The 12,142-nt window shown below is 39.6% G+C and overlaps 1 protein-coding gene across 1 annotated transcript; it reads right to left on the reverse strand.

Annotated features, from left to right (window-relative positions):
* Positions 1 to 1,633: 1,633 nt before the first annotated feature.
* On the reverse strand, positions 1,634 to 10,919 carry LOC114454553 (oxygen-regulated protein 1-like). The gene is made up of 5 exons (XM_028435100.1): positions 10,806 to 10,919; positions 8,862 to 9,516; positions 8,321 to 8,480; positions 2,394 to 2,685; positions 1,634 to 1,937 (listed from the first exon to the last, which is right to left on the reverse strand). The coding sequence occupies exons 2-5, from the start codon at positions 9,501 to 9,503 to the stop codon at positions 1,634 to 1,636; spliced, it is 1,398 nt and encodes a 465-aa protein (XP_028290901.1). The 5' UTR covers positions 9,504 to 9,516; positions 10,806 to 10,919.
* Positions 10,920 to 12,142: the final 1,223 nt, after the last annotated feature.

A 12,142-nucleotide genomic window follows, 5' to 3' on the forward strand; every position in this document is an offset into this window, starting at 1 on the left:
CCACCCCCTGAGGTGTCTTTAACAGAGTCTCACACATGTCCACATGCGGCCCGCAGTCTAATTTTAGGCTACCCCAAAATCGCACAATATTAATAGATTAGATAGATTTAATACACAAATAAAACAAATTTCCTCAAAACGACAACAAAAATAGATACAATTACGCCATTGACAGAAAATAAAAAAACAAAACACAGGCTCACACACAAAACATCACAAATACATACGTATATTGACTCCAGAAAAACAACAGAAATTTAAAAATTACCTCCAAAAATACAGAACGTGAGAACAAATTATATGACAGGAATATATACACAATGGCACAACAGTTAAAAACAAATGCCTTTTTTCTTTCCTGTAACAAAAGTCAGATTTGTTCTTTACATGCTGAAATGAATTGTGGTAATTGAGCAATCACATGTTTGTGGCTCCTACTGTGATAAAAGTTGGCCTTTTCATATTTACCTTAACTTCTTAAATAAATAAATAAATAAAAATTCTTTCAAATTTGGCCTGTGTAATGACATTTCTCATTAGAAGCTACAGTGAAACAATTCATTGAAAAATGAGTGGTTTTAACTGATCTAAATCAGAAATCAAAACTTATTTTTGCTTAAAAAATATTTGCATTAATTGTGAAAATGATAAATTGATTTAAAATATACAACTTGGGATTTAAAGTGATACGATATAAAAATATATATGTATTATCTTTAGTAAAAGGTTTCTTGTTTAATACCGTTGTGATCAATAGTGTCCAAAAAATGAGAAACAATTGTTGCAAACACATGTTTATTCTTACACATGAATTTCAGCTGCCACAATGAACATCATAAAACTGTAGATTCCAATGACAGTTTGTTAGTTTACAAAGCTACATACAAATACTGTTTATTTACATTGTATACATGTGTATATATAATTATAGTATTTTTTGTTTTTACTACAAACATCCACATTTGGAGTTGACTGTATTGTGTTTATCTTGAGTATAAGAAAAGAAAGCAGTCCTGACCCAACCCAATGCTGGCCTGTTCAGTCGGTGCAGCTGGGATTGGTGTGACCTGACATCTGTGAGGACCTGATCTGTTTAAAGGGTTTTAAAGTGAGATTACAGTAATACTGTTTAAGTACTCGTCCTGTTGACATGCAACCTAGAAGAGGAAGAAGAGCTGCTCTGGAGAGGCAAATACGCTGGCCAAGATATTCAAAGATAATATAGTCAAACTGATCAACCAAATATTGGGCGACACATCACTTCATTGGTGACAGTAATGGTTCGATCAGTAGTATGACTATGGCATCATCATTTTGTAGGCACCAGAAAGAATATGAAGAAAAGTTTACCTATAAATTCAAAATTAAGGATTAATTTTGAAAACATTTTATGTGAATCATTGGTGTGACTTGTGGCACTGCATTGCCATGGTAACAACTATGTTGATCTGTTTATAAGTTACCCCTATACATGCAGGTGTTTCTCATTAGCCACCTGCTAGCTGCTACTTCTGCTACTACAAAGGAAGTTGTACCCATCATAATTTAGTGTAAATGTAAAGTTCCTCTGATGATTTCTAAAAAAAAAAAAAAAAAAAGTGAAAATGTAGTTATACAAACAAGAGAAAGACTTTTACAGAATTGGACAATTCTGACCGCAAAAGTTATACAGGAAGTCCAACATGTCAGGTTCATAAACCTGTCTGTTAACAACACCCTGACCTTTGCCGGGCTGCTGTACCACCACATCACCATCAGTGGGAGGATTTCCCAGTGGGTGAACTCTGTTGTCCTTCAGTTTAATGTCTCCCACAGCTGGCAGCAGACTGTTCCTCTCTGTCAGCAGTTTGGTGTCCTTTGAAATATCTTCTAACTCTATCAAACTTTCCTCATTCACGCTGCCCTTGTTCACATCATCCTGGCAAGGCTCTGAGTCGCTGCCGTGGGGCAAAGAAAAGTAGATGCACTTTCTAGAAAATGATTTTTTATGCTCCTCCTGTGCAGTCTTTGTACTAAAGAGAGAATATGGAGTGTTGTCCTCTGGACTTTCATGTGTTTCTTTGCTTTCAGAAGAATTTGTGATGGTTTTGTTTATCCCAACTGGATCTGAAACAGACTTTCTGATCTGACTGTTTTCTTTAAGCAGCCAACGTCCATTATCAATAGAAAGGCTATCTTCAGGGCCAACCTGAGCATTAAAAGCGATGCATCTTGTTGCTTCTGTGAATGTCTCTGAGGCGTTGGTGGAGTTCAAGTAATGTAATTCAGTCATGGCTTTGGATCGGGCAGCTTGGAGGGAGGAAAAAAAGCTTTGACGTTCTTTATCTTTGTGCTTTGCTTCTGGTGCAGCTCGATCAGCAGCTGCTTCATCGGGTTGAGCTTTCTTTCCATACAGCCTTTCAATTGTTCTCCTCACAAAGCCTTTGGTGATGGATCTCCGAGGTGAATCATCCTCAAAGCTGGACAGGTCATCTGAAGTCTGGGACTGATAGCCACCGCTAACCGAAGTCTCAGCTCTGATCTTTGGCCGCATTGACGAGTTTGGCCTCGGGAAACGTCTTGGCTGAACGTCTATTGGGCTCTTTGCTAAGAACATCTGCCTGATGGATCTGACTGTGTTGCTCTCAGGCTCCGTGGTTATGACAATGCTGGAGTCGTAGCTGAAGGACAGCGATGACTGAGGAGCTGATCGGGTACACAAAGGTAAGGGAGATGTGGGCGATTCAGAAGACACTTCAGCATCTGAGTCTAGATGAGCATTTCTTTGTGACAAACATCTGACAGCTGAATTTTTTGTTGAATAAGTTCTTTTTTGGGACTCAGCAGCTTGTTGCTCCAAAAGAACTACTCTCTCTGCCACAGACTGTGATGTTATTTGGTTTTCCACTGAAATCTCATGTCCGGTGCTGTCTTCTATGTGTTTTCCTACACTGACTCTCTCCTCCTCTGAACTGGACTCTTTGCCTAAGTAACTTAATTCTTCTTCCAATGAACTGCTAATTTGTTCGTCTTCTGTCTTTGGTTGAACTTCGCCCAAAATTTCCTCACAGCTGCTGTGATTATTCCCAATATCACCGTCTGTCACAAGCTCATTACGTTGGTTTGAACCTTTGTTGTCTTCATGAATCAATAATTTCAGATTTTCTGTTACAGGGCTTCTGTTTTTTTCTACTTTGCCTTCTGGTTTTTCACAACTCCTATCCTTCAAGCGTACGGGGTTCTTCTCTTTCGGTCCTGTCAAAGTCTCAATTTGTTCACATATTAGGTTGTCAACCTGAGAAGAAGCATAAACACACCCTTCCTCTTCTTTCTCTTCTTCATTACCAGACAAGTTTTCCTCAACAATCATTTGTGAATGGTCAGATTCAACTTCTGGCTGTTCTTCTGATGAAGGCTCCCCCATATCTGAGTTTCCTGTGCTTTCATCAATACTGACACTGTAGCCCATAATGAAGGATTGGGGCTCCTGTTTTTTACAGGCAGCTGAAGGTTCCACCTCCTCTGATGAGAAAACATATTCACTCTTAGAGTTGGACACACTGTCTTTCGCTATGACACTTACGTTTACATTGCTCTGATCTAGCTTCTTGTTCACTTTCTCAGGGTCAACTTTGTAGTTGGAGAAGTCTTCACTGCTGAGCTGTTCGGTCTCACTGTGTTCTGCTTCTGAACCATGCTGATCACTTTCTCTTCGGGATGGTGACCATTGAATAATGCCTTGCAAATCTTTATTGGCACTTGATAATGTTTGTTCGTCCTTGGCTGATCTTTTGTTTTCGATGAAGCCATTCTCAGCAGTGTGTTCATCATTTACGCTCTGCTGTTTTTGGTGTGTTCTTTCTGTGATTGATTTCTCTTTTTTGTGCTCTCTTTCTTTTTGTTTTTCTTCAACCACATCATCCACCTGAACATCCTTTTTGTTCTCATGTATTAATGATCTGAACTCTTCAGCTGTTACATCACTCTGCCCACTTTGGTCTTTAAATGTCTGACTCACTGGTTTGAGCATTTCTCTCTGGTGAACACGTGCCATGCTGTCAGCCTCTTGTTGGTTGATCATTGAGAATTTTTTGATAATGTTCCTCACATCAACATTAGTGTTGTACTGGTTCCCAAATCCATCACTGCTTTTTCCAGATGACAGCTGATTTTCTTCACAGTTGCCATTTTCTGCTTCTGCTGAAAATGAAGCAAGTTCTTCTTTGAGCATTTCAGGTACTTCCAGACTCTCCATGAGCTCATCAATAGCCCTTTCTACAGGGCTGTTGTCTTGTTCTAAACTAACTAAGCCATTGACTTCTGGATCCGAACTGATTTTCATTGAGCTCTGACTTTTGCATCTGTTGCTGATTTCCTGAAAGCCTCTCCAGCTTTGCAGGAGCTGTTTTGAGGCTGATAGTTGTAATCTAGACAAACTAGCTTTGAGTTTGTGAGAATCCTCGATGTTCGCAATTTCTTTGAGGGAATAAATCATTTTTAAAGCCTCTGCACAGCTGACATTATTTGCATTTAGCTCATCCATGTGAAAGCTGGTCATACCTTCCTTTAGGGTCATGACTGACAAAAAAGCAAGAAGTGCTTTGGATGAAGACCCAAAAGCAGATGCAACATGGGAGGAGAAGTCAGGCATACTGTTGGACTTCTCCAGGCATGAAGGTTGTTTGCTCTGAGTGATATTCCTGATGGACTTGATTGAGTAGCAAATCTTCTCCAGAACTGGTTTCATGTTTGGCTGGTTTGTTGTGCTAAATGACTGTAGTGATACTCGCATTTCAGACAATTTGTCTTGATTTGTTGCCACAGGATCAAATCCAAGCTTTTGATCATCCTCCACGGAGGACAGGGTGTCACAATTTTTGTCGGTGTAATTACTGGAAAGAGTAGCTTTTCTTACTGACAACACTTTCTTTTTGTTGGTTGGTTCTGATGGGTTTTGGAGGGATAGATTTCTGGAAAGCAGTTTTCTCATTGAGTTGTGTCTAACAGGTGGAGAGCCTACGTTCAACGACTGAGAATATGGTGAGAGCCTGTTTTTCAACTTTGGTTTATTGAGCTTTTGGTTTCTCTCAATTGATGGGCTAACGTTTAGTGTTGCAGTCTTTTTTGAACTACCATCTGGTGTTGTTTTTATAGGAAGACTTTGTAATGATGATACCTTTGAGTCATTATTTGAAAGTCCCAAAGAAGGTTTTTTATCATAAGCTTTTCTCTCTGATGATGGACTTGCCTTCGGTTTCACCTTCTTCGTTGAGGTTTTAAGAGAAGCTGCATTCTTTGAGGTTGGAATTTGTGTTTTTGTTTGTGGTGTCTCTTCCACAGTGAGACTGCTTGTTTCTGAAGCCGTGATTGATGCAATGCTGGGTGATAATTCTCTCTCCTCTGATGTCAAACTACAAGGATATACAGAAGTGCAACCTGATTGATAGCTTAACACATCTGTACAAGTCTCTTGTTTCTCTTCTTGTGGTAGATTCATTGATGCATTGATGATACATGTTCCTTTTAGACATGTGCCATTTGGTAGAACACTGTCAGGACTGTTATTGGGAGTGGTGGCCATCTGTGTGTGTTTTTCCAGGTTGGCCTTTCTGAGTGACATCTTTCTTTCAAAAGACAAATGACTGACCAATGGAGCTCTTTTAATGGATGGAACTCTTGATAATGAAGCTTCATCCAAGCTGTTGGGAACATTGGCCAAAACAAGATTGTCTGATACAGAGGTGACTGGTAAGGTATGAGTATCTGGTCTTATACTGCTTGATGAGGTGAGTCTGTATAAAGAACAGCTGGCCTCTGATGATGCTTGCGTCATGATATCATCACTACATGCTAGTTCTGCCAGTTCGACAGCTGATGGTGGTGGTGGCAGCTCCAGTAAGGGTGATACTGGTCTTTCTTCTTGTAAAAAAACACTTTTTTCCACACTTTTCTGCAGAGTTTCCTCTTTAGTCCGAATAATTGGTGGAAGTGGTTTGGAGTCTATTCCAATTAAATGAGGTTTGGTGTCTTGAGAAAAGCCTTTGGAGTTATCGGTATTGTTAGAGGTGATTAGTTTGATCTGCTGACTAACAGTTGTTTTCTCCTTCAATGAGTTTGTAGAATTAATTTCAAAAGATTTCACTCTCATTTTGACCGAAGTCCTCTGCACACTCTTAGGAAGAGGTTCAGCAGTTTGAGATGTTTCTGTGTTGGATGTCTTGACTAAACATTTGCGTTCTCCTGGCCCTGTGATCAAGCCCGGCAGAAGTTCAGTCTCTTCGCAGCTGCTATTATCCGTATGTGGTCTAAGATGGGTTTTCTCTAGCCAATTTTCAACATACTGCCTAGTAAGAGTACTGGATGAAATAAAATCAGGTAGAGCCACTCTTTCACTTACATCCTCATCTTTGTTTTCTTCCTGTTTTCCCATGTGCATTGAAGTCTGCCTAGTCAGTGCTGCCCGTGGTTGGCTTACATTAGCAGAACTAAACCTTACTCTGGCACTTGACTTATTTTTCCAAATTGGTGTTTTAATTAAATTGTGAACCACATTTCTTTTTGTGTCATCAGATAAGCTGTTTGTGGTAACACTTCTGTCCCTGTTTAGTGACACCTTCTTTCGAGGGTGTTTAGTAGACTTTTGCTTATTTCCATAAATTTTCTTAAGGAATCCTGCACTTGAGAAAATTTTTGGCTTTTTTGGCACCCGACTATCACCAGTGACCTTTCTTTTTTGTCTTTTTCTTGGGCTTAAAAGCCACCAGACATGTTTATTAGTCATTTTGGCTTTTGTTGACAGCTTTTTAAATTTACTGACCTCTATATGATGAGGCTTGACATAATTTTTTTTTGCCTTTCTGTATTTTCTTTGCCTATTTTTAGCTTGAATTGGATCCGTGTCTAAAAAAGTTGGGTTTGCATCTGATGTTGCAGAATTGTTCTCTGCCTTCCAAATGCTAATAGACTCAGAGGCAGTTGAGGGCCTACATTGTTCTGGTTTAAACTCATTACTACAGTAGTGATGCCCATTTTCTGAAGTGGCTGGTCTACTTCTAGTGGCTGACATATTGTTGACAGAAATGTTTGCTAAAAAATTGTCTTGGCAGGTTTTCTGCTCATATATGTTTAAGACAGATTCAGTCACCTCCTCTCCACGTGACTCAATCTGCATCATTTCATTCAGTCCTGAAGATTTATATTCACACACATTTTTATGGTTTGCATCCAAAGAGGCAAGTCGTCTTGGTTTTGGAACTGGTCTACCGGTACTCTGTTTAACCATGCAATACTGCTCTGTCATTGTTCCATTTCCTGTGTGTTCCTGGTAGGAATAAGAGCCCATCATTTGTTCTTGGATCCCTTGTTCTGTCACAGATGTGACACTCTCCACAGATGCTTGCTTTTTGCTCAGTTGTGTATATCCTATAGTTGGAACATGGCCTGGAAACACATCATTTGTAAGGTGTTTGATGTCATGCTCTTCATTACTACTCTTCCTAAAAGCTGCATTGCACTGTGATGACGGGTCCACATTATATTTGTCCTTGTTAATGGAGCCCAGAGAAGAAGTACTTTGTAAATCCAGTGAATTTGATTTAGATGAGCAGACCAGTTGCTCAGGATCCATGGCATCAAGATTGTTGGCTGTACTTGAGCGTGACACTGTGGTCGTCCAATGAATGGTTTCCTCTTCCTTTAGAGTTAACCGTACCTTCATTTCCACTGTCATGCTACCATCCTGATTTACTTGAAAGGATTTCTCGATGTCATCTTCGTTGGGCAGTGAGCAGGGTTGCCTTGGGATTCCATCACCAAGGCAGGTGTCATCTTCCATTTCAGCAACAGACTCCAGTATCCTATTGGAATCCATCTCTATGGAGTTAGTGGGAATAGCACATGTTTTCTCTGCCATGGTGTTATGAATCTGATGGACAACGTATCTTTCAGAAGATGGGGAGAAATTCCTTAACTTTGAAGGGTATGACACCCTCTTTTTGCCTTTGGATCAGCCAGAAAATCCAAATGAGTAGGAAGGGTGGCAGTTTGGAAATGGCATCAGTGGAGCATGAAAAAACACAGAAGAGAAGATCAGTCAATGAAAATGAGTGGCCAGTGCTCATAAAAAAGCTATCGAGGTGGTAGACAGTGTATGTAGGTCGTCTACAGTATTAGCTACATTATTATTGCCTCAGCACTTCGTCAAGCTTTATCCAATGAGACCAGGTAGATTACCGTATTGCATTAGTCATAGTTATAAAAGGTTGTTGGATAGAGGCAACCATTCAGAATGAAGTTGTAAAGAATAGTCATGATCTATCGAAACAGTAAGATCATATTTTACATTGATTGATAAACTTACGTTTCAAATTCTTTTGTCTCCTGGTCTGTAGCCATGCAGAAGGTGGTGCTTTTGTTGAACTATAGATGGCAGGTTTAAAAGGCTCCCTGCCAACAGCAACCACAATCCCAGAGCACAAAATCAACCCTGGAAGCCCATCAACCTGCAGTAGAAAGAAAGCAGAACATGCTTTATTATAGAGCAACCATTTAAAAATCTACCTAAACTTCCATCCATAACTCCAAATATTAATTGGTATATGAAGTATATTTTTGTCAAGCCTTGACCCCTGTGTCCCATTATTCTTTACTGGCTATTATGGTGCTTAATTATAGATCTGAAATCATCTTCAGTTTCTGCTTCATGTAAGTTATATTCCCTACCAGGTGTAATTCAATGTTTTTGTAGTCAAATTATAACAATTTTGTAGATTTTGGTTAACATTGTGTAGAGTTTTAAGTGCGGTAGAGCACCAACATCAAAAAGCAGTCAAAATGAAACAGAAGAAGAGATTTACAATCGCTGATGACAAAAAAGAACTTACACGTTTGCCATCAGGAGTGAGTAGTTTCACCACATGGAACTGCATCAGCTGGGAGATGTATTCCAGGATGGACTCATAACTGGGGGTAGTCTTTTTGTGAAGCAACACAGTGTGTTTTTCTGTTGGATCTCCATTACGGAAAACTGTCAGCTTCTTGGGTGTGCGCACAACTACCTGTTCCCTCTTGTGGATACTGCGGCCTGGGAAAAACCTGGCCTTCTGCACATTCCTTCGATTCGAGCTCACAGGTCTGGCATGGTACCAGGGTGGCAGCTTTTTTCTGGCCTGGGCCAGATTTATAGGTTTTATTTTACGGCTGTCCGAGCAGATGTAAGATTTTCCATCCTCCAGTTCGTCTAAAGTCCTGATTCCATGGACCCCCCGGGGAGTTGTGATGTTCCTCACTCCAAATGGCAGGGGAACCTTTTTAGAGAGACTGTCCAAGAGTGCATCAAAGGTTTTGAAGGTGCGGTTGTTAATGACCAGCCGCAGGCCACTGAACTGAGGGTCGCCACTTTTGTAGAAGCAAACCCTCTTTGACAGTATGGGGTTGTTGACGCTTGGGTGACGAGAGGTACCAAAGGTGTGCCCACTCCCTGATGACTGATCAGGGAGTGCCCTCCGCAGACCTTCCTCATTCATCTCTGCTGACTGTCTACACAGGAGGAAAAAAGTTGGTTAGAAGCTTTTCAAAAACACTTTTTTTCTATACTAATCCACAGAGCAAATGCTACACTAGAACCATATTCTTTAAAAAGATGAGGTTGAAATGATTTTAAACAAACTCCACACGTGTTATTTTAATCGACAAGACTACACAAAGCAAGATGACTGTGAAATTTTTGCCAAAAATTAAAAACTTGCCAAAATTACTCATGGTTTATCAAGAGGACAAAATTTAATCTAACTAATTTTGCTTTATCTATATAATTTTAGGGGCAAGTTTGTGCGATGGGATGTGATTTTGATTAAGCCAATCAGAAGTAACCTCAAGGTGTGAAGTTAAGACAAACCAATAGCATTTTAATATTATACATACATTTTATAATCCTTTCATAATTTCATTAATTTCATTACTTTGTGTGGGAGTTTGTTTTCCACATATACTAAATGAATCTCTAAGTGAGTTGTGCATTGGCCCTGTGGTGGTTGTAGCCTATTGTGCTAGTAGTAGTTAGCAGGATGGATGGATGGGTTATTATTACAGCACTGGTTCCTTTTTGCCGCTGCCAGCTGTGTTAATAAAAGTGAGATGTGGTTTTCATGTTGGATATGTTTCACCAAGATTTACAATATTTTGTTAGAACCTCAGAAGGATTTATAGCACCACCATGAAACTTGTTGTTGGTTTGTGTCTGAAATAACACAAAAACAACAACACAGCTTGTTCAATGCCACTATAAATAGGGTCTTAAGACCTAAGTGGCATATGTTGTTTACTTGGTGAAACTGATGTCACCAGGTCATGTGACCTGAGAGTTCAGGTGTTACGTGATGATTTACCAGGGAATTTAAAAAAAAAAAAAAAAATAGCAATGCTCGGCAAGCAAGGAGCAATAATCCTCAATGTGTTTTTTTCTCTTTCACTTTAGTTAATTTTTCTTATTATTGTTTAACAATGTTTTGCCCATTTTAAATCCTTGAATCTAAACAATTACTGAAAACTTCACAGCACTAATCTGACAATTTCAACATTTACCCCCAATCTGGATTATTTTTGATAAATGTTACGAGAGAAACCTTACTAAAAGATGCAGATTTTAAAAAGACATGTTGATTTTGGACTAAGTGTTAGTCACAATGTTTTCACAAACAGGATGTTAAAAATTTGTGATCAAGATCTTGTTACTCCAACGAAAAGCAAGTCGAACTAAACTTAAACTGAGTTGACAAATAAAACACTGTCAGCAAACACACAAAAACTGAATCTGAAAGAAAACCAACCTTCTCCGGCATCACGGTCGTCCCAACGACAAATTTCCAAGGATCCATGAATTGTTTTTCCGTGCTCTACATCACCACTGCTGCGGAGCGAGTTGCACGGTGACAGTTTATTTCAGGAGACGCCATCGTGCCTAATTTGCTTAATCTTTGCTCAGAGGTAATCTTCTCAACAAGTGCAGTGCAGAAAAAATACTCCACGCTAAGGTGTGTCACACAGATGCTTGTAGCCATGCCAATAAAGAGCACAGAGTAGTTCTCCAGTCATTGTTTGGGATCTTTTTCTCCCTATTTGTTGATACAGGTTTTTGACTTTGTATTGATATTGGCCTTTTTATCCAGGATTTGTCATCATTATACTGTATAATGATTACTACAAAAATTCTCATACAGAAATAGTAATGAATAGTTTTAGAGGATAAGAAATAATTGTACGATGCACAAACTAAAACAAGGGGTTTCCTGCACCAGTGAAAAAGACGATGTCCGTGCAGTATGTGTGTGTGGCTGTAATCTCACTGAGCACTTCTTAACGTAAGAAGGCTTATGGCTCTTCATTATCAGGACCCTCAGTAGTGTGCACTAGTTTTCATTCATTCATTTTTTTTTTTACCTCACAGTAATTAACTGTAACATTTCTAACTTGTCAATATTAGATATCTGCACCACCCTGTGCTAGCTCAATGCACAGAATAGTATTAGGAGGGTTAAAAGCAACATGAAGGATCTTATAGAAACGTGTTTTATTTTTTTTTAGTCTTTATTTATAGCTCTTGTTCTACAAATACAATTAGGTTTAGAGGAGTAGTGGTCCTAGTGGACTATGGTAGATTAGGTTTGAACCGCATTACTAGGGGGCATTAGCCACATATGTCCATGAACTATCATGAGTTACATAACAGTTACCAAAACTGGACTGAACTGAGTCTATTCCTGTAGTGAAAGGGATTAGTGTGGCAGGGATGACTTCATTCCTCCGTAAACCTGAGGCTGACATGAAGGAATCAAAGCAATATACAAAGGTGTCATGTTTCAGCTCAGTATAAAAAGCTTCAGTGCCACTGTTTAATTTAGTGATGTAAAAATATCACAGGTGTGCGCAGAAACATGAGCGATATCATGTGCAGTAGGAAAGAATTCCCGCTGACTCCAAGCAGACGGAGTTTTAGGAATGCTGCAGGAGGCCCCGATGATAGCGGGCCAAGTCTTGTTCCCAAAACAACAGCAGGAACAAAAATGTGAAAAATCCTTGAAAGGAAACTGGGAGTGGGGGGAGCTGGGAGGAACAATGGAGGAAGTGCTCAGTGAAAACAGGTAGACCTGAAGCCTGCATGCTCCTC

The sequence above is a fragment of the Gouania willdenowi genome, chromosome 20 (genome assembly GCF_900634775.1).
Source record: "Gouania willdenowi chromosome 20, fGouWil2.1, whole genome shotgun sequence".
Taxonomy (NCBI): domain Eukaryota; kingdom Metazoa; phylum Chordata; class Actinopteri; order Blenniiformes; family Gobiesocidae; genus Gouania; species Gouania willdenowi.